Source organism: Alligator mississippiensis, chromosome 2 (genome assembly GCF_030867095.1).
Source record: "Alligator mississippiensis isolate rAllMis1 chromosome 2, rAllMis1, whole genome shotgun sequence".
Taxonomy (NCBI): domain Eukaryota; kingdom Metazoa; phylum Chordata; order Crocodylia; family Alligatoridae; genus Alligator; species Alligator mississippiensis.
Genome location: NC_081825.1, coordinates 160,348,222 through 160,371,938, shown reverse-complemented (window position 1 = coordinate 160,371,938; position 23,717 = coordinate 160,348,222). Strand labels below are relative to the sequence as shown.

At 38.5% G+C, this 23,717-nt stretch overlaps 1 protein-coding gene across 7 annotated transcripts in view; it reads right to left on the bottom strand.

Moving 5' to 3' along the window:
• The window catches only part of RAP1GDS1 (Rap1 GTPase-GDP dissociation stimulator 1), a 174,338-nt gene that overhangs the window by 20,101 nt on the left and 130,520 nt on the right, over positions 1-23,717 (bottom strand). For 5 of the 7 annotated variants that reach the window (XM_019488073.2, XM_014600233.3, XM_006278537.4 and 2 more), the window contains 7 exons: positions 23,276-23,422; positions 13,250-13,378; positions 8,326-8,451; positions 3,541-3,684; positions 3,154-3,285; positions 2,511-2,645; positions 1,092-1,217 (listed from right to left, as the gene is read on the bottom strand). In XM_019488073.2, coding sequence (XP_019343618.1) covers positions 1,092-1,217; positions 2,511-2,645; positions 3,154-3,285; positions 3,541-3,684; positions 8,326-8,451; positions 13,250-13,378; positions 23,276-23,422 — 939 coding nt within the window. Of the gene's footprint in view, positions 1-1,091; positions 1,218-2,069; positions 2,360-2,510; positions 2,646-3,153; positions 3,286-3,540; positions 3,685-8,325; positions 8,452-13,249; positions 13,379-23,275; positions 23,423-23,717 lie in introns of those variants that run through there. The other 2 variants (XM_059722338.1, XM_019488072.2) reach the window with 2 other exon arrangements.

Sequence of the window (23,717 nt, the reverse complement as noted above, 5' to 3'; positions counted from 1 at the left end):
AGGGAAAAAGAGCATGTTACATGCACTTACCCACCTTAGGAATTTACTGAGCACCAGTGGATGTTCTGGAGGCGATGTGGACGTGCTACAGTACAGCAGTAACTTTAGGTGCCTGTACATGAGTGCAGAGGCTGCTCCAATGCACTGTAATTACAGTGGAGCATGAGAATTACTGTGCTCCAGCAGCTTCCCCTGTCTTGTGTTATCAGCATCCCTGTGCTTCAAAATGGTGGCAAGGGTGCTTGAACTAAAGCTCGTTGAATGAGCTTTAGTTCAAATTCCCCTGCTGCCATTTTTAAATGCAGGGATGCTGATAGACAAGATGCTGTGGTGCTTTAATTAGAGTGGCTCTCGGATCCACTCTAATTAAAGTGCCGCCCCTCTCATCCCCAGAGCACCTGTAAAAGTGCCCTATGATGCTAACTGGCCTTTAAAGGACAGGTATAAATATATAAAATTGAAACCTGGCCTGTTCTTACAATTCTTGGTAAATGCCACAGTATTGCCAGGGGCCACAAGAAACTCTGATAAAGCAATTTAAAAATATCTTCTGAATTTAAAGTAAAAGGATATCCCAAATGGTACTGGGGCTCTTCAAATCACACTGTCTTGCCATTTTATTTACTGTAATTCAGGCTGCTATGTGATAACCATAAAACTGCATGACATCTATTCAGCTTGAAACTGCGATTTATCAATTAATAAATACATCAGTCTATTCCAGAGAGCTCGGTAGGAAGAGATGCAAAAAGTTGAAACTGAAGAGCCCAACATGACTGGCAGCTTAAGTCAAAACACCTACAGTGAGATACATATTCATGATATGGCAGTATGGAAGAATTCTGAAGTATAAAAGTAAATAAGTGCTTGAAACTTGTTCTTGATTGTCCATGGTAGTCAACCCAGGGCTTTTAAAAACCAGCCCACGTTTCTTTCACTTTGCATATGTATTAAATTTATTCTAAGGCTTCAGAAACAAAGTAGAAAAAAAATTAAAAGAGACCTGTTTTTCTTCCATAAGAGCCTTAACAGCATATCACAGATTGAAGCAGAGAGAGATGCATTTAACATAAAGAGCAGTTTATTTTTACCTTGTGCATCTATTAACATTCGTAACGTTCCCAGAAGCTTGAATTGAACAGGGGGCATTTCAGATCTGAGAAATTTCAACACTGCTTCTGCAACGCCAGCTGATAGCATCTTAGCCTTATTTACAACTGCATGAAGAAGAACAGAAATTATGTCAAAATGCTTTTGATGATATGCTTTACTTCCAAGACAGACAGTCCTCATGCAATTTTGTCACATTGGCTGAAAAACAGCATATTAGTGTGAACCTTGTACAAAGGTGTACACATGTGCACAGGTACTGAATAGATTTAATATGAATATTCTTTTTTTGGCTACCAGGACAGAGTGTTAATTTGTTTCTTGTCCAGAAATCTAGTTCCCAGCCCTCAGTCTGAGACCTCAGTTGACTGCCAGAATTCTTGAGCTACTGGAAGACAAATCCTCTAACAGCATCTACAGAGGAAGAATAGAAATGTTCTGTGGAGACAAATCCAGTTCTAAAGGTCTGAAGTACTGTGGCCCCAGTGTTACACTGTACCTCCGGTAAGGGAGAGAACCGAAGGATCCAGGTAATGGGGTCAACTTCTTGCTCTGCCAATGCATGAAAGCAGCTATGTAGGTTACTATGCAGGGAGTGTCACCTGCCCTGTGCAGTATCTTCCATCTCTTTGTAGTGGGTTGTGTTGGTTCCACCTCCATGGGGCTGCTCACAAGAATAAGAAGGCCACAGGGTTTCAAAATGGAATGCATTCAGTAAAGGAGGAGTAAAGAATAATGTCTGGTTCTACTCAGGATACTGAGAAGCATATATTTTATAAATAGATTATACTAGATCTCTGCTTTGGCTTATTGTACGACTGTTCCTTGTTTTAGGTTTAGGTAATCAAAATAGACAAATGAAATAATTAAAAAGAACAGTATTTAGCATTTAGATAGCACATTATCAAAGGCTGTTAGAAATCGGCTGAGTGCTCCAGCAGGCCTTCTCTATCTCTTACCCTAGATCTGGAAAATCACAGTCAGATACAGTATTCCAGAAAAGCGATTGGTGCTTCCTGTTCAGTATTACCATCTTTTGGAGACCCTCAACAGCCAGAAAAAGCCCAAACCATTGCCAAATACATGCAGTTCCACTGTACAGAAGAGACAGGGGGAGAAGCTGCACTGAAGTGTCCACTTGCCTCCCTGCATGTTGCTGAGCCAAACAGCAGAGCAGCTTTTATAGTATTACGGAAAGACAGGAGCATAAACATGGCCAATGGGTGTGTGACTTTGCTGGCTGCAAAACCTGTCCAAAAAGATGTACAAATAAGTGTGGCTTCTCTCTCACAGACACACGCACACGTACCCCCTCCATCCCCATTCCCTTGCCCCAACCGCCCCTGCGCTTCACACAGACAGCCAGAACTTCACTCTCAAGAAGGCAAAGTGAACCTTACCTGGAATTGCCAGGTTTCTAAGTGCACTCAGTGCTGCATGCTGCACAGTTACATTTCCATCTTCCACATGTCTGTCTAGTAGATCCATCAGCTTTTGAACTATGCCATTATCCACCATGTGGATGCAATTTCCATCTGCATGAGACAAGCCAAGTCACTTGTGGAATACTGAGCGCTATCTTGAGTGAATAATGCCTTCTCAGTATAGCAGTCCAGTTTTCCCTTTTCTCACTTTTACAGTTCAGGTAAATTAGAGCATTTGACTGCCTGTATCAACTGCAGTAACGGTAGCAATGCTACACTTAGTGTCATGGTGTGAAGAATAAAATAGAAGATATTAATCCAATATACCCAGTAGACTACACACTGTTAAAATTATTTGAAGAGTGCATAAAAATTACTCAGGTTTAAAAACAATCCTTAAAAAGAGTGAAAGAAATTCTTTAATATTATGTCTATCTTCAATATTGAAAAAAAGAGTTTGGAAAACAAAGCTAATATCTTCCAGAAATCATGATGTGTAAGAATAATTATGATTTCCTAAAGCCAAATTTAACTAAAATCTCACCACAACAATATTCTTCACCTTTTTAATGTGTTGTGTGCAAATACATTAATGTAAATTATTATGGCATATCCTTACCATTTCTGGCAAAATTTGCAATGGCCAGTGCACCTGCAAGCTGTAGTTGATGGTTATTGGAAGGAATCCAGGAAAGCACCCTTTGGAACACGCTCCCTTTTCCTCCTTCAAATAATTTCTGCATGGATTCATCTGGAGGCAAAAAGTATAGATGGATGACAAGCAAAAGAAATGCAAGTGTTATACCAGACTCTGCTGCCTGCTTATAATACTGATCTTCCTATAATTGTTTTCAATTTACAGGGTACAAATCTGGCCTATTAAAAATAACTAGCTAGCAAGTCGTTAAAGTTATGAGAAAGATATACTCAATATATGTAAAGCAAAATTAATCTGTCAAGTATGACATTACCTGCTTTGCAAAATGTACTAATACACAATACTCACCTCCAAGTAGTAATAAAACCATAAGATCAGAGGCTGTTTTAAGCTCAGCAATGTCATCCTCTTTGTCACTGTCTACAGTCTTCTGGACAATCTCGAGTAGGCATTCAACCAGACCTGCTTCAACCAGTTGCAGCTTAATGACATCTAAAGAATATCATGAATACAGGTGTTGAGATTATGAGTTAAAATATATCTATCACATACACACTGGATGCGTCTACACGTGTTATTAAGAAGAAGCAATATAATCTGGAGTTTACTGCTGTTTGAAAGTGTACCTGGGATCGCAGCAAGCTGAGCAGGGTTGGAGCAGCCCCGGCTGGCAGGGGGCTCAGGGGATCAGCCTGCCAGCCCAGGGCAGCTTCCCCCACAGCTCAACATGCTGTTGAGAGGCTGACAGGGCCAGGGAGCTGGCAGGCAGCCCCCAACACTGAAGCACCCTTGTGCCCCAGCTGGCAGTGTCTACACGTGCACTGCTGCAGAGTTTTTTACTATAGGATATAAATACTATCCTGCTGTGGAGCATATCAGTTTACCCCAACCTAACAGGGGCACATGTTAACACAGGCATTCACTTCCCACCTAATTAGTCTACTGTGCAGTAAATGTCTTGTGTAGACACATGCATACAGTAGCAATACTGAGGAAATAGGAAGTGGGGAAGATATTCAGTATTGTCATTTGTTTTACTGTCTGCCTCTGTATTCCAGTCATAATAAAAATAATTTCAGTTTGAATGGCTAAAATCTATAGCTCTAGTTTCTTGTTAACACCAGGGTCAAATTCTGCTCTGTTACATTGGAAAGATTTCCCTTATAACTGAAAGTAAAGTTGAGTTCCAAGTGCCCAAAAGAGATTTCCTTTCTACTTTAGTGGTAGATAATAATGTTGCTTCAAAAGAGAAAGATATAATAATATACTTTAAAAATACAGATTGGATTCATGTAGGGATTTGAAAAACAATGTTTAAAAACCAGTAACAGATGCCCCTTAAATTTCTTACCTACTACAAAGACAAATATTGAATTGAAAATAACAGAACAGAATCAATGTGATGTAAATAATTTGTAACCATGCACTAAAAAAATTGTTTTGATGTGGTTCACCAGCCACACTATCAAGGCAAGCTTGCTATGAAGGCACAATCCCATCTTTCTCTAGAAACAGTCTACTGTTCTTTTATAGTAAATATTAATTGAAGTTTGTGTTACAGTTGGACCCAGAGGCACCAAACGGACTTGGAGGCCTCCTGTGCTAGGAATTATACAGGACTGCCTTCTGTCTCTGCCTCTAAGTTATTTCAATGCCTAGATTCTCGGCCATCTCCATGGATAAAGAGTAAGCTTGTTCCATACAGCTGTGTAAAAGGAAATTATTCTCCCTTGTGGGGACACAATCTATTGCCCTGAAAGGAAGCTGGAACACGTTTTAGTATCTGTGAAAATGTCATGACTAACAAGAAAGGGAAAGGACTCATTAATCTCTAGTTTTTCAAGTATTAACCAGTAGGAGTGAGGAAACATGCAGTCCTGATCATGTCTTACACTCTTGCATGGACTAAATGTTAGGTGTAAGCTCTCTAGGACAGCATCTAGGATAGTCAGATCGTGGTCTATGACTGGGGCTCCTAAGTAGCAGGCAACCGTCAATCCTCTGGATATAAATATAAATATTATATTGTAATGTATTGTATTACTTATTATTATTATTAGCATTACTTACTGAGATTTTTTTAAAAGGCAGGCACAAGAGTGAACTGCACTGAAATTAAATCTCCAATTGGCAATTGTATCTCTTGTGCCTGGGCTAGAAACATAGGGCACCTATGTAACTATAGTGTGTTGGAGCAGACTCCACCACCTTGTGTATCAGTGTCCCCATGCTTAAAAATGCCAGTGGGGGCACTTTAACTAAAGCTCTTGGAGCTGCTCTAATTAATGTGCCCTACCCCACCATGGCATGTCTCTAAACGCCCATAAAGTTTGATTTGAAGTGCTACATGCTAGGGAAAGCTACAGGAAGAGAGACCCTATCAGGGCCTTTCTCCAGCCTTAAAATTGCAGTGCCCTTGCATCTCTCACTCCTAAGGGGCAAGAGTATTTGCCCAGTCTATCTGTGTTGTTGCTGCTTCACCCTTGCTCTTGCCTCTCAAATCATCTTTCCACAGTGGAGCAAAAGCCCCTTGGAATTATCCTCCACCATTTTCAAATCATGTGAACCCCCTGTGGGAGCTCCTTCAATCCTGACCTCCAAGCTTGTGCAGCAGCATCACACAGGTAGTGCTCCATTAAGTGCTTTTCACAGGCCTTGAACTGTGCTAAAAACCGCTAAGTGAAATAAAACTAGGGCCCATATGGGTCTTTTACATGCAGAAACATCACTGTTGGCAATGGGAATGTCTATATGTAAATGTGAGTGCCCTATCATAATCAATGAGAAAACTCCCACGGACTTCAGTGGAGCCAAGTTGACTCCCATTAAATCTAGTGATGGCAGCAGCAGGAGCAGGGTCAAAGTCACTTTCTGAATACTGAGCTGGGAGGGTAATTTATTCCTTGCTGAAGAAAGATTATTGGGCCATATTCTGTTCTCAGCTACTGAAGTCAATGAGATACAACAAAGAGGAGGCTCATGAGATGTTGGGTTCTGTTTCTAGCTGAAGAAGTCTCTCTTCCCACCCACCTCCTCAGTGCTTGATGTCCCCGTCTATATCATTGGAATAATGGTGCTTTCTAAGCTCAGAAGTTAAATTTGTTGTATGAAGATATTTCTGTTACTGTTTGTGTATTGTCACTGGTCCTATAGGAAAGCATATAAATAAATGTGTTCAGTTGAGTTACACTAGTAACAAATTTGGCCCATCCCTCTTAGATCTTTTTCTAGAACCAGGAATTTTGAAGGTTATGTTTCAAAAGATCTGGGAATGGTCATACGCTGAGGGACAGTGACAGGCCACCCCATCTTCACCTGCCTTAAAGGATTGGTCTGACTTTGTCCATAATATAATGCTTTTGCTTCAGTCGTAAAGTTATGCTGTTTGTGTAAAAATTCAATGTTTCTGTCAGAGCCGCTGGTCTGCTCATGAACCTTATGCGAAGAGACCCAAAATGTTCAGTTGGGAGGTTTTTTTTAAATAGGTACTTTTGTACCAAGCTACTTTAAAAACTATGATGTTCCCTTGGTTACAGAATACTAGGTTGCGGTGTGTTATGATTGGAAATATAAATCATTGCACTAGGACCCTTAAAAGAGAGTTGACTGCATGCATGCCTCATTTAAATGTTCTAGCCTGCTGACATGCTCCCCACTTTCACAATTAGAGGTGGCTAAATGATATAATTGTGACAGGTTTACTGTGATAGCACATATCAACATGCTTTGAATAATAGCAAGGGGCATTCAGTTGACTGCCTCCTAACACGCACCAAATGATGTTTCCTTCCACAGCGGAGCTTACTGTATTTTACTCTGACTACAAAATATAGCCATTGTACAAAAGAATTAAGTTTAGTGAATTATAAAAATATATTTATCAAAAACCAGATCAAATTCTTCTGCCACACTGCATAGTGAGAGCTTGAGTGACATGTGTCCTGTTTTTAGGAATGCAGATGTATTTCTGTGAACTTAATTTGTATTCCGGCTCTGCAATATGAACCAATACATTCTGTCAAAACACGCATTATTAAACAGAGAGGCAAATAGTGTGTTTATCCATTGCTGGTAACAAGAGAAAAAATCTTTGCCAAAAATATACTTTTCTTCATGTTTTGAAAATAAAGGCCCTAACTGGCCGAGTAGCACATCTGAAGCAGAATTAGTCCCCTAAGCAGCAAAACAGCATACGATGCCAAGATTATTTTTTCCAAAGCAAAAACTGTGAATGCCTTTTGACACTTCTGAATAACAATACTGGATAGGGTAACACATGGAGTGGGCAAGTAAGGAGCAGTCTCATAACACAAGTCTGTCTCGCACCTCAGTCCTGATCCCTTATATCTGATATGCAGCTGATGCTGTTTCTTGTTTCCTCTTAAGCACAGATGGTAAATCACACAAACTATGTTGGGATCTCTTGAGAGCAGATGTGCTTAAAAGTTACTAGACCGACACGGAACAGCTCATTACAGACTGAGGCAGAGTTTGAACTCAATTTCTCCTGAGGTTAATCAACTACAGGCCAGATGCAAAGGTCTTAGGCACATGCAAGTTAAGTGCTGCAATGTGTAAATTTTAGGAACAAAATCTAAAAGCCAGAGTTAGACATCTGGATGCCATGTAGAGTGTACATAGACAGGCAGACATCTCTGAAGGACAGTCTTAAAAACCCAAACAGTGAACTGCCTAGAGCTAGCTAACAGGCAATGTTAAACACAGGGGTATAACTGATTTCTACCGTTCTCTCTGGAGCCTGTGCACTTGAGTTGGGGCTGCAGGCAGGTACCTCTGTCCATTCTGGATTTGGAGCCCCAAATTCTCTCATAAAAGTGGCAACCTACAACTGTTTTTCAAAGATATGAGATAGTGTCAGAGGTGGGATTAGGACTCAGGAGTTGCTGACCCTCAGGCATATATGCAGGTAGTCAGGAAATCTTTACATTTTATTCTCTCTGCAGTTACTGGCAGACTTAGGCAATGCAGCATCTCCAGGAAAGATTACATTGCTGAGCAAGGTGACAAAATTCCTGCCAAATCAATATTTTTTTTAACAACTGGCATACAGATAATAGTCTATGAGGGAAAAAATAGAAATGACTGTCACAAAAAGGAGGTTCAACTTCCCACCATTTTCTGCCAGAGGAGCCAAAACTTCAAAAATCATCTCTTTTTTGTCATGTTCTATTTGCTTCTTGAATAGTTTCACAAGCTCTTCAGCAATGTTTGTGTAGGCAAACTGTTCTTTGCTTGATTCTGTGAAGCAAAAGGGAAAATTGAGTATAGAGTACACGAACCAAGTCAAAAGGTAGAACTGTTTTCTCTTCTCTTCACTACCAGATTTATTCAGTACAATGATTAATATGCTTAAGTGCTCTTCACAGACAAGAACAATATACGCCAATACTCATGCTTGTCACTAAAAGAAAAGGAAAAATGTCTAGGGCTTTAAGATAAATGTACTGACTTAAATTATTAATTATGTTCAAGGCTGTTAAAAATTTGCACCAGCAAAATGTAAAAGTATCCATAGCAACAGTAAAATTACAAAGATATAAATTAAGACTTTGACTGTCTTCAGAGTAACAAGAAAAATTACACATTATGTACTGAATTTTCTAGGCCGAGATGAAAGGTCAGACTGAGATCTTTAATATTTACATGGTTGCAGGCGGGTGGCATTTACTTTTGAATTTTTGCACAGATGAAGCCACAAGGACAGATTTTCTTCAGTGAACGGGGCTGCTTCACACTGCCAACAGTCAAAAAGCCCGAGGCTGAATCACTTCAGTCTTCACAAGTTAGTTAAAACTGCGTAGATTGAACTGATAAGCAAGTGAACATATGTTCACTTTTGATTCTGGAAATGCAGTCGTGTCTGCAGTGGCCTAGCCCAGAAGCTGGGGCATGCAAGAGCCCTCCTCCCTGCTTGGCTGCAGCAGACAGTTTGGGCCAAGGCTAGCCCACCCACCCTGCGGGGGAGTGGGGGAGAGGGAGAGGTTTGCGGGGAGAGGTGCAAAGCATCCTGGGATGCTGGGGGACTGTGAGTGAACTTGAATCAGGAAGGATCTGGGACAGAAGTTCAATAACTGATTTAATTTTAATGAGTTAAGTCTAATACTACATCTGTACCTGTTTATCTTACACTGGTTTTGTTCATGTTGAAAGTGGTTTATGTGAACTGAACTTCTGTGATGCTACAGATTTAAGCCAGTTTCTGATTACTTATACTGGTTTGTGTTCAACTTCTGTCCCTAGCCAAGAAGATTAACAGGGTTAATCACCTTTTCACCTCAGTGAAGAGGCATTACAGGTGTGGAGTCAACACATCAGGACTCCTACACTCTACCTATTCAACTCTAATGGTCAGCAGTAAAAGAGAATGTGTTATCCAAATCCAGCAATCCAGATCAGTTGCAATGGTCTCCTGCTGCCATTGGCAGTGTGTGTTTTATAGTTGCATTCAGGCTGCTCTAATTTATATGAGGGAGATCCTTCTAGTGCACACTTGGCCCAGGATTGGGGAGGCACAGTAATAGTGCGCCCTGGCATACAAATTCCAGCCTGTGTTCATTTAAGAGTGCCTGTGTATCAAACACATTTTGATGTTTTTAGTATTGCAAAAGGTAAAAGCCAAATTCTGAGCTTAGTTACAATAGCACAAGTCAGAAATAACTCCATGGAAGCCAAGGGCATTATTCAGAATTCACTGCCATTTAACTGTGATCAGAATCTGGGAAAAGAAAAACATCTATTCTTTGTTCCTTTACTTGTGTTCCTTTACTTGAGTCTGCAGATCTCAGAGGACTAATAGAAATGCAGTTTCTCAAAGCCAATCATGCTCTAGTGAAATTAAAGTGAGTTTTGCAATTGACTTCAACAGAAGTGTGATCAGAACTCCTGAGAGCAGAAACAACTCAGTGAAGAGTGGAGGAACTGTGTAATCCCTCCAAATCCTGTAAAACTCTAGCTGCCCATTTCTCCTGCACTGACGTGGCAATTCTGCCTTCCAGCGTCCAGCTCTCAGTGTGATCTGTGGGTGTGCACACAAAAGAGTAGCTTTTAAAAGTGACAACCCCAAAGGGGGCGATGTAATACTTTATGGGGAAGACTCTTTTATACACAGATGAAAATGAAGTGAATATGTTTAACTCTTGCCACTGTTAGTCTGGTTTATCATCTTTCCTTACAACTTCAGCATGATTTATTTCAGCATTTTTTCCTGTTCTTTCATTAGCCTTCTTCAATTTCAAAATGACTTTGGAGACTAAACAATTTGAACCTGATATATTGCATCTGACTTGGGGCAAAACACTTACTTGAATTTCTTCTCTGACTGTGTAACAAGGAGAGAGTCCTGATAACCTTATTTGATTTTTGCAGTGAAATGTGCTCTGATCCAAAATGCTCTTGCTAGGATCAGCAGGTTAAGTGCCCTCAGCTCCCTTTATCATCTGGACCCTAAGTATGCAGCTGCAGCTGTAAGCAGTCAAACATTTTAATGAAGCTCATGCAGAGCTTGATCCAAAGCCTACTGAAGTCTCTCTGGATCAGTTCCATGTTGCAGTACAGCAGCAATTCTCCACACTAACATTTTCTTTTTTCTAGAGAAAAGTGGGCCACTTCTCAGATCTTGATATCTCTCTGTGCTCATACTCAGGAATGTTAAGAGGAAAAGCATTTTAGCATTTATGGCCTGACATTTAGTCATTAAAACTAAATTTCCATAGGGGCCATAAATACAGCCTCTGTTTCTACCTGCAACTGAAAATGTTAGTGTTAAGTTATCTGACAACTTGATTTGCAGAGACAAAACAGAGGCTGTTTTTAGTGTTTTGGTGTCCTTTTTAAGCAAGCAGAACAAATGTAATGTCTCCCATTTAATGTCTCCTGATTCAGAGGCACTTTCAACTGAGTGCAAGAGAGCCACTATACTGCCAAATTCCCTTATTTCACATGCATCTACAAGTAACTTGCAAGTAACAACCATTGCTACTCAATCTGCACTCCTACCAGGCTTGCATTTTATTTTTAGCACAGGAGAAAAGAAGTTCTACATAATGCTGCAGAAGTGAATTAGCTGCATTATACATGCTCTCATTGAAGAGATGCAGACCACAGGATAAAACCCTGAAGTTATGAAACAAAGTTCTAATACTAATCTAATGCTGAAGTACGGTTCAGTTATTTTAAAAAATAAGGTAAGTTAGTATAAGACTAATAGAACTGGAGATTGCTTTCAGTGTATGCATGATAACCAGTATGGTAACATCAGCAACCACAGAAGTTTGCCTGATATTGTTTTGCATAAGTAAGTACTTTTAGTTTCATTTGGACAGACTAAGACCACCTCTAAAAATTGGAGGGTATGATTCAGTGCACAATTCTTCTTTTCAGAGGAGAAACCATCAAATATTACAATTAATTCATATAATTTGTATTATTTATTTGTACTGTGGGAGCATTCATTTTTCAATAAAGGTGTCTATTCCAATGTACAGACATATATAAGACATAGTCTCTAGTCTGAATATTTTACATCTAATACTTGGTAGAAGTGCCATTTATGATGACTCTTTTTGTCAGATTGTGATATGGACACTTGTCCTTCAGTAAATAAACTGGGCTTGCTGCAAGGATTCCTATGTGAAATGTTATGTACTGCTAATGCACAAATAGTCTGTCTAGCTTTGAAACCTGGGATTATTTGATAATTTCAGGCCACCAAACAGCCATCACATGCTACTGATGTCCATCCACACCACTGGTTTCTCTAAGTCACAAGTCACATACATTCTTTTGCCAGTATTTTGATGTGCGATGTTATAACTGCTTCTGGGAACATCACTACTGCCCCTTAGCAAAAAATATTGTAGGGTAGCATGCACAGGATATTTGTTTGTATTAGGGTAGTATTTGGCCTGTAGTTCAGTTAATGCCTATTATACACTATACTCAGTATAAAACACACAAATAAGAAAACACAGGGCCAAACACACTTGGCTTATACGCAATTCCATTGAAAGCACTAGTATTTTATGGGATGTCAGAGTAGAATTTGGGCCACAGATCTGACCAAAACAGGTTTTGATCAAATTTTACATACTTTTCTAAGGCTACAGACAGCCCTTACATTTGTTCTGGGAGAAACCATTTTGTCCCAGGACTGAATCAATGTCAGAAAAATGGCAGTGCATTTGGCGGCTCACTAAACCCTGACTGAAATGGCTATGTCTGTACACAACAATCCCAGGACTTTTCTGGTCCGGGACAAACAGAAATGCAACATTGATCCTGGCTTAAATGTAATGGTGACTTTATCTGCTTAAACTTAAATCAGCTCCTTCCTATCAATAATTAGTTATAGCCACATATTTAACCTAGGGCATCTTAAAGCTCTACTTTCTAAAATGAGGACAAGTTTATGAAATGGGTGGGCACATCTACACAAGACACTAGAAGCGCAGTAGACATTCTGTTGTACATTAGCGCATCACGGTGAAAGCCATGCTAATGCACTGATGTGCACCAGAATTAGTCTACAGTGCGTTAGTGTCACATAAAAGATGTGCACTGATGCTATTGTGCAGTAGCGCTGTTTATGGCACATTAACGTACATGTAGACATGCCCAATGTATCCCTGGTCCCATTTAGTGAATATTTTTCCTTGAGCTGAGCCAAATTTATCTCCAGTTTGACTTTATATGCAGATAAATTAGGGTTATTACTATTACTTATTATTTGCATTATCTTTTTATCTCAGGGTTTTAATAGGCAACAATAATAAGGAGATAAACCCTGAGTAATTTAAAGCACATTTTGTTACATTAAATAAACTTAACATAATATGTACAATGTATTAAGGACTCAGAGAAATTTAAGTTTGTACAAAAGGCAAACAAGCTATGCTAAAGAAACAATAAAGAGAGCTCCAGTGCTTTATATTTTTGTATACATTAAGAAGAATGGAAAATTCTTCGTAAAATTGATTATGTTTAATCTTAAAAAGATAAATACATTGTATGCAATTTGGGATTAGGATCCTGGACTTACCAAGTTCTGCTAAATTTCCAAATGCAACAAGGCACATTTCAGTCAGAGCTGCATTTTGACAATGAATGCCCAACAATTTCACTAATGTAGGGATAACACCCATATTGATAAGCTGAGATTGCAGAGTATCTACACAGAAAGAAAATACAATGCTGAGTTAGCATTTCTGTTTGCAGTGTTACTTTTCTTTGAAATGTAAATGAATTTTGTACAACACAGGCTACCTTCAACCTAAACAAAACTGAAATACCTAACTCCTCTTATATTGCTTAACACAGTTGTAGGACCTGATCCAACCATGGAACATGGACCCAAAACTCCCCTCTTTTTTTTTTTGGCTACATGACATAATCCCAAACATTTCCTCCTGATTTGGCCAAAAGGTATATCTCAAGTTTCCAATTCTTATTAGTTTTGTGTGCATTTCCCATGACTGGACCCTTAATAATTTAGTTAAACAAATAAAATTGGTGTTAAAATAGTATGGGTTCACACAGTTCACCAGACTTCTAATATATTCTGATCTTGATTCTGAGCCAACTTACACTGGTGCAGGTCAGGAGTTAATTCCACTGAAATCAACAGAATTACTTTAGTATAAAACTATCCAATTTGAGAACATGCTTCCAAATAGTATTTTCCCTTAAAGACCCAAACTGAAAAAGAATGAATATAAACTGGCATTGAAATAAACATGAAAAGTTATATAAAACAGGAAGCCACAATGTAGATTATGAGGAGCTTGAGGAAAAAAAGAAAGTTTAATAAGACAAAAAAATGGAAGGTTTGAGAGAAGCCCTTAGAAGCCATTATGATAATTTCTTTCAGAGAATGGAAGTTTACAGTATTTACAAGTAAAGAAGTTATTGTTCCTAGGTGTCTGCAAATAGAAAGATGCGTTGATGGTTAGAGGCAGAAACATGATTTTTTTAAAATTAAAAAATGGATTATTTATAACAGTTTTTTCTGTTATACAAATTTATCTATGATATAGCACAGAAGAGAAAAACATTTATTTCACAGTTGAATAGAATGAAGTAGACATGGACACATCATATGTTACCTGGCAATTTCCCTGAATTTTTTTAATTCTAAGAAAGTAATCTAGTTTTAAAAACAGTGAATGCAAATGGCATGTTCCAGAGCCCGATTAAAGTCTCTCTAATTTCTGTAAGCCTTGAATCAGGCCCTAAAAAGGGTTAATTTTATTCAGGGACTACATCTGCCCAGAGAGTTTTTATGTCTATTGGAGTAGAATCAGAACTATAGAGAATTGGACAGATGTTATAACCAAAAATTTGTCAGATATTGAGCGTAGCAAATGTGGTACTATCAGCTCTCATATTCTGAGAAAAAGTTTGACATTGGACAGAATTTTTCAAACTAAAGTTGTGTATCATTTTTATATAGCCAATATTACAGATTAATCTCCTAGAGCACGTTTGATATCTCTTTGGTGTGCAGTACTGTTCATGAGAATAAAAATAAACAGTTATATGCACTAATAGGCAGATGGGCACTTCAATTGTTACAAATATTGAGGATGACCAGGAATCATTATAATTGTGGCCAAGCATCCTAAGTCAAATAAAACTGTTACTTACCAGCAACTGAATTTCCTTTACTGAATTTCCACAGATCCATATTCTTTACAGAGATGTATGAGAGCACCACCTCAGATATTAGATAGCTGTTGAAGCTGTCAAATTTCAGGTAAGTACACATATGCACTAGCGCATGCATTGAATAGCATTTTACCTCCAGTATATGTCTGTGTTGGTACCACACCATGCCTCAGTTCCACTGTAGAAATGTAATCCTTAATAAAAAGGCAGAAGGGAGAGAATGGATCTGTGAAGGAAATGATCCAAGTGGAGAACTCCAGTAACTGGCAAATACCTTATTGTTCACCTTAATTTGGGATTATCTTCCACAGATCCCTACTCTTTGGAGATTCTGGATTATTGTCCTTGAAGGAACGAAGGCAGGGTGGCACTGAAGAGTAGAGGGAAACAGATGCATAGCACAACCACATGGAAAATGGTCTGAATGGGGTTAATCTATAGAAGTTGCCTGTCAGTTATGGATAGTTCAGGATACTCAGGGATAACCGTCCTCAAAGAAGTCACACATATGCAGAGGTACTTATCCATCTGCACAGGCTCTCTTTAGAAATACAAGGACCCTCTGGATTCATGTCCAAACACAACACAGAATTTCGTTATCATAAACTTAAACTCTCTGCTCAAACAATAGCTTGTTCTGAAGTCTTGTTTAATGCAACACAGATTCTCTGCCAGATACCAAAGGTCTGCAGGACAAGGCAACATACCAAGATAAATCTAAATTCTACCTTTGGAAAGAAACAGGAATCTTAAGGACTAACTTATAGTAATGGAAGGCTAAGCCATAAATTATTTAACAGGACTCGTGGCTAAATGACTTTCGGGGCAGTTGGCAGGACTACTAAGGAAATAAAATCAGAGACTGGGTCAGGAAAGCATTACTGTACAGACTCAAAAGTCAGGTTTTGTACATGACTCCAAACCAACTTTCACTCTCATAAGATGATCCACCTGAAAATAGGAATTAGCTTAAAAGTCAAAGGGTCTTAAAATGTCTGTGAAATGGAAACATTCAGGCACAGACAGATGCAAGATTAGCTTGAGAATTGCAAAACATCAAAAGTGAAAGACCCTGAATGGTTCTGTGGCTCTTAAGAACATGAGTCTGAACCTACTAGTGACTAGATCAAGCTCCACTCTTAAATTTAGAAAAGTGTTTTTACTTGAAGACATATTTTGTGAGGAACATCCCTAAAGAAAATGTCACTGAATATGAGTTGCAAATGTTTATGTTCCAAATTCACAGCCAGAGGACAACCCTTGAGAAGAAGCTTCTCTCACCTGGATTTAACCTCTGAGGGATGACAGGAATGAGGGGCAGTGCTTAAGAATGCTCAACTTCTCCCTTGACAAAAGACCTGCAACGCTTTTTAGACCTTTGACACCTTGTAGTGATTCACTCTTCAGAACAGTAACTGACAGCAATGCTACACTGAGGTTTCCTACACTGGTCACCACAGATGGAATAATTCAGGAACATCAACCCTTTGGAGCCTCAGATACTTGGACTCCACTAGAATGGGATCCAGATTTGAGAAAAACACTCAATCATTCTGATAGACATAGGGCCACTATGTAAAGCAACTTGACTTCAATAAGTCAATGGAAGCTTCCTAGATTACTTCACAGTAGAATTTGTTGCATTCTATCTTAACAGGAACCAAAAATTGTAAAACTTTTTCCCACCCCTTTACTCCTAATATTTATCCACAAATATTAACTCAAGTATTACAGAATGATGCAGTGTCTCAGCGACAGCCATTCCTACATGTTTTATGAGAGAAAAGGCCTGAGGGGTGCAGTACAGATGGATATACACGGAGATATAAGGCAATCAATACATGCGCCAGTGTAAACAACTACCTACCTAAAACTTGAATTTCAATCGTTCTGTGTCCTTCAGGTGACACGCAGGGAAACTCCAAAGAATGGGATCTGAGGAGAATATCCCAAATTGAATAACTTTATTTCCTAAGTCTGAGTTTCAATTATTTATTTAGGCTAGATCATTATTATGGACAGAATTTCAAAAAATACTAGTAGTGATGTAATCAACGTTGCTGATGAAAGATTAAAAGGAAAATCTAGCTTCAGCAAGGCTGTAGCATTTATTTCATACCCAAGAACAAACTGCTGGTAATCAACATGCCTATAATAAATTATTTTATAAAATTTAAATGATAATTATTAGTTACTTGACTACTATAAAAACATACTTTTACATGTGCAATAAGGTCTCTGGAATACAATGAAGTATATTTATGTCTGCAAGCACACTAAACAATTTTAGCTGTGATGCAAATGAAACACAAACCACTGCAGACATGGAAATTGGCAACACTAAATTTGAAAAAGAAATATTACTCAATTAATGATTACTTTTAGGCTGTAATGGTGGTACCATAGATCTCCTCTTCATTTCTTGTATATTGACAGTTTCTATAGATGACAAGACATGTTTTGTTCTGGTGTTTTTTTAAGCAGACTACAAAAAAAACTGGCAAAAGTAATTCCAATCACATGCTGACAGAATTTTTAAGGCAGAGAGAGTCTTAGCTGTTGTACAAAGCAACATCAAGATATTTTACAAAGGCACTGAATGAAAGATAAATTTGCAAGATTAAAGTTTAATGTGAAATGAAATTAGAGAATAATTTATGAACAAAAATCATTGCATACATATAGATTTACATACACATACAAGCGCTATCCTGACTTCACTTCTTGCCTACAACTTGATTGTCTAGGAAACAAAGGGTAATCAGCATGGTTCTTTCATTAACTGTTTTTTAAAAGTTTCTGGAGATTGCTTTATACATCCCAGAAACCTAATTAATGCCTACATAATCAGCTGAGTTGTCTCTGTTCACATGGGGAGAACAAAAGAAGTAGTCCAACTAGGAAAGACATTCACCTAAGTAAAGGTCTGCAATATCTGGGACTTACTGGGTACCTATACAAGTACATTCAGGCTGCTCTGATGTACTGTAATTACAACGCGTCAGAGCAGACTCAATTAATTGACTTTGTTGGAGTGTGGTAATTACCATACTCCGGCAGACTCCAGCATGACATGTATCAGCGTCCTTGCACTTCAAAGTGGCAGCAGGGGCAGCGTTCCTTCTAAGCTGTGTGGTGTGCGCGGCCGCACATACGCGCTCATGCTGCGCTGTCAGGCGCACCTGCGCACACCATGCAACTTAGAGGGAACGCTGGGCAGGGGTGCTTTAACTAAAGCTCATTCAATGAGATTTAAAACACTCCCACTGCCATTTTTCAGCATGGGGCCGCTGGTACATTTGATGCTCTGGTGCCTTCATTAGAGTGGCTCTTGGAATTGCTTTAATTAAAGTACCAACCCTCCCCCCTCCCCCCACCCCCAGGGCACATGTATAAACGCCCATTCTGCCCACCTCCCTCACCCACACACCCTCACAGATAGTAGAGCCTGCTGAGTGTGAAGGGAAAGCATGCTGCACTTGTAGCAAGGTGTCAGAACTGCTGCCATAAACCAGCTACTCAGCACCCCCTCTGATGTTCCTATAGCTTGCAATAGCCAGAATCTAGCCCACTGTTTCTTGCTCTCTATTTCTGTTTCTTGTATTTCCTTCAAGACCATGCCATAAAAGAACAGATTCACAAACATATATAGCATGTTCCTCTTACTTCTAGATGCACACAGAATTTGTACTATTAGTTTTAAAATACAACGTGGAAGAGGGAGAGATTTGTGTCAGATTAAGTACAAGAGACTTGAATGAAAATGAAATTATAGTATAGAGTTAAGACTTTTTAAATGCTGGTAAAAGGGGCATTTTGATTGGTAAAAACCATAGCAAAATGGTTTTTGTTTCTATGGTACATCTGCAAGTGTTATAGGAGATGCCAATTACAAGTTCTCTTGCATAATGTCACTGAGATAAATGAAAGGATGAGATGCTGAGAGGGATACAATGAGATATATAAGCAACAGCAAGCCAAAATAATGCCTAAACAGAAGCAGACCCACATTTCATATGTAAGAAACAAGAACCATACACAGAGTCTTAGCGTGTGAACTTACAGAACAGAACATGAATGGAATTACAGTTGTAAGCTAAACCAATCCTAATTAAATGAGATCCTAAATAAGGAGGAGACACAATTTTAAATTATTTCCTTTGTATACAGTACAGGAGCTTGTCTCCAGTTACTTTCTTGAAAAATTCTTGTGTGGTAAATGCAACAACTTGAGATACTGTGCTTTCAATAACTTCAGTAATGAGTCTCTCATAAAAAAACATAAGGAGGATACTTGCTATTTGAAAAGGACAATTAATTATCAAATTGAGACTAAGGAAAGCTTTAAATCAAATAATCAAAATAATGTGCATGCTTTTTGTCCATTGACAAAACTGTGAAGTTGCTTGCAGATATTTGAATGCGACTTAGCACCAAAATGCCCTGTCACTGTTCTTATTTGAACTGCTAGTAGGATATGGAGAGTGAAAGTGTTTACAGGTGATTCCCACCCTTAATTTTATAGTATAGCATAATGTACAGAAAAAGGAAAGAACATAACACAAGGTAAATGTGCTCCTTCCTAGGTTAAGAATGTGTTTCTTCTTATATTTTACTGTATTTTTTTCTTTAATCTTTGGCTGATTTTACTTTCTTTGGTAGCCACCAACTAAGTAATTTAAGCATTTTAAAATACAAACTCACTTTCTTAGTCCCTCAACAAAGCCACTGAACGCTGTTAACTTCTCCATCAAGAATGAAGATCAGACAATTATGGCAAATATTATGTTTCCCTCTCCCCCCCACCACAACATTTTTTTTGTTTTTTTGCAGTGCAGTTTGGGCCTCTAAATAATTAGTTATGGGTTCACGCTGATTAAATGCCCCTCATGGTATTTGATTTTGCCTGTAACCCTGTAGTTAAGAGGTGCCTGTCTTCAGAACAGTATCCACTAGACCAAGACTTTGTTTTGAAATTGAATATACATAATAAAGGTGGCCATTGTTCAAAAAAAAAAAAAAAAATTGTAGCTCTTTATAATATTTGGGCCAAATTTTCAAAGAAGGTCACAGTTGAGGCATTTGGATCTGCACATGCATCTGTTGTACCCCTTGAAAAAGATATAACAAATCTTGTGTGGTGAAAACAGGCCAAATATCCATTTATACCTACACGTACCTTGTGCGTGACCCAAGTGTCAGTTGGCATAGGCACAACTACTGACTCTTCCATTGAAAATTCAGCTCTTTAAGTCTTCTGTCCATGTTACCCTGGCAATTTATTTAGGGCCCAATCCAATGTCCACTGATGCCAATGAACAAACTTCAGTTGGCTTCAACAGGTGTTTGATCAGTTGTTAAGTTCCTTGCTAAAAGAAGTAACACTGCTTAAAGTTAAGTACAGAGGAACCAGCGTACCCTTTTTTCTGACAGGGACATACATGGTTTTTGTTAGCTGCATTAGGAATGATTTTCTTGGATAGACTTGGCAATATTTATAACTGTTGGATCGTTCATAAGATTTATGTTGTAATGACTATATCTAGAGAAGGACTCATGAGATCTTAGTCACTGAAGCAAAGCCAGTGAAGCACCTCTGTAGTAAAAAGCTTGCACTTTTGGATTGGTTTCTCCCCCTCACTATCAGAAATACTGTATACTCTTAGGGCACTTGTATGCACATTTGCATCGCTGTGCCATGCACTTTTAAAAGCACCCAGCGCTGCAGCGCATGCATTTGTATAAATGGAGAAATGCACATCAGCACTGAAAAATGGCAGGAGTGCGCTTTTGAACTAAAATGCATTGAAGGTGTTTTAGTTCAAAAGTGCACCGCAGCCATTTTCTCAGCACTGACGCACATTTTTCTGTTTATACAAATGTATGCGATGCAGCGCTAGGCACATCAGCTCATGTGCAGAGCAGACTTGATTAATCAGGATTTCCAGCGCGTCGGAGTAGAAAAATGTGTGTATAAATGCTCATAAGTTCTAATTAACACCACAGCATCCAGAAATCCAATGTACAGATAGAGAATCTGTTAGTCTCAAAACATTTTAAAAACAGAGAAAATGAAGTAACAACTCAGAGAACTAGAGAGGTGGTGATTCTTGTACAGCAAAATATCGCATAGAAAATATATGGAATAGAAGTGGAAAAGCTGAAATTTAGGAGCAACAAGAAGTGCTACAAGTAATAATTTCTGCAAGATACTAAGGTAAGGTATGAATAAAAGAATGAAAGAGCAGGGGGGCAGGAAACTAAGTCACAAAGTTAGTGACATCTGTTGGCTAAAGAGAATAGAGTCTAAAGGATGAGTATTCAAGAGAGATGAAGCAACCAAAATCAAGCAAACTATCCTCAACGAGAGAATTTGCAGACAAGATGTTAAGACAAGAAAAGAATGAAAAGAAGTAGTTGGATAGATGATCAAGAACGATTAAGTCCAGAGAATATTTTGAAAAGCAGGAGAACAGCTTTTAAGTAGGCATGGAAAGCATGTAAGTTACCCAAAGAAAGAACTTCACCTCAGGCAATACCCAGAATATCAGGCTCCTAATAAGGAACCTATTCCTTTCCATGATGGAACAGTACAGTTTAGGAAATGGCCACAACTTGATGGAGCAATCTGACTGGTTAAATTTCCAATCCATGTCATAATGGGAACAGGTGTACATTTTGGAAGGTCATTGCTCTATTCATTTTTGCTTTTTTCCCTGAATGGCTCAGATTTTTTAAAGCTAGCACAAGGTGAGAACAGTGCAAATACACACCTATTAGCTACTATATTTGCATGTACAATTAAACTATTCACCCAAATGCCCATTTCTTTGTGTACAACTCCTCTCCTTGGAAAACTATATTTGCTTTGATTCAGTAGTCATGTAAAGTACCATATTTTTTTAAATTTCATCTTCCTGTTCCATACCTCAATTCACTGTGATAATACTGTATTTACTCAAATACAACATAAAGTTTTCCTGCACAGTTGGCATGGGGGAAAAAGCCACTTATTTTATAATCACATCCAAGGGAATTTTATAATCATATCCAAGGGGATCTCAATAAATACTCTGACTGTCTTTAAACTACTGCCAAAAGCAGCATGTACTTAGCAATGGAAACCAACTATGAAGTTGATTAACTGTAGTCAACACTGAGCACGACTATAAAACACATGGCCCACATCTAGCAAACATTCTGATGGAAACCTTTTTTTTTGTGTGGCCCTGAAAAAAACGGGTGGGTGTCGGCACTGGGCAGGGAGGTACTGCAATACCAGTCTGGCACTGGGAGGGCCAAAGTTAGCCCTGACACCCTCCCCTTGGTGCCAAAAATGCTACATTTGATCTTAGTCAAAAAGGCCAAGATGTTTTTCCTCCAGATTTATTTTCCCTGATGTAGCAGTGGGAGGGGGACACATTCAAGGCAAACCTCCAATAATTAGATTCTATATTTGGAAAATTATAACAGAAAATTATAACTTCTTTTCTGTCAGAGTTCTCAGGGCCTGGAATAGACTCCCTCCAGAGGTGGTGCAAGCACTTACTCAATACTTTAAAAAAAATACTTGGATGCCCATCTTGCTGGGATCATTTGACCCCAGCTGACTTCCTCCCCTTCGGGCAGAGGGCTGGACCCAATGATCCTACGAGGTCCCTTCCAGCCCTAATGTCTATGAAATATATGAACAAATTTATACATTTTTTTCCATGTACAGAATCTAATTACTGGGGGAGGGGGGGGGGGGGGGGCTGTCTTATAATCAGGGTTATCTATTCAAGTAAATACAGTAATAAAATCCAAACACTTGTGATTTGCAGACTTTAGAGGAGTGGCAGAAGGCTATATAATTTAGTTCCCATTTATCTGAAAAAACAGAATAAAGTGAGTTTTTACATATGTTTTCACAAGATACATAATTAAAGATTAAATGTTTAATAGATACCTGAAAATAAATAATTATGTGTAAGCAAGACAATGTGAGATATCAGGGATGCTTTACTATTACCTGACGCTTTTATACTAAATAAAAAAGAGGATTTAATTCAATCTAACTTTCATCTGTTCCCAAAACAGCATTGTATATGCACATGGATATATGCATTCATTTTTGACATGCAAGAAAATTCTTAATTCAAGAGACTTATAAAAACTTATACAGTACACTACTATTTTTACGCTATTTTGAATCTTCAGTAGGGGAGTAAATAATGTTTTTGTTGCAATATATTTTACTCTTAATAAAAATAGTATGCTTACATGTTCCACTGAAATATTTGGCTACTTGTTTTCATTTATCTTTAGCTTCCTAAAGTATAAACCTATAGATGATTTTTTAGATTCTCTGGAGGGGGATGGGGGATTGGCAGACATAAAGCAAATTTTCAGCGTTGTTTACCATTCTCATTGCTATAGTTCACCAGCATGCCACAAAAGACAGTCAAGAGCTTCTCACTGGCTGGATCTGTTTTACTGCACAGTGACCTTAACTGGTCTACTACAATCTGTGCACCACCTGCATGGTCAACTGCACTCCTGCCCTCATCTGTAAAACAAAGAGTTAAATTAAAAAAAAATGAAAAAAAAAAACACCTTAGAGTTCCAAACATAACAATAATACAAAAGAAGTTGTTCTTAAACAGAATGAAGCGATTCCTTCAGGGAGGTCAAATTTATTTACAAGGACACTTGTGGGCCATATTTTAGTGTAACAGTGTTAGGAAAGTGAAATTATGCTACAACAAAAGGATAAATCAACTGGCATTAATACCTTCGTAAATAACAAGTTCAGGGCTTGAGTCAGAGTCACCAGAGGCAATAAATAATAACACTTCAAACAT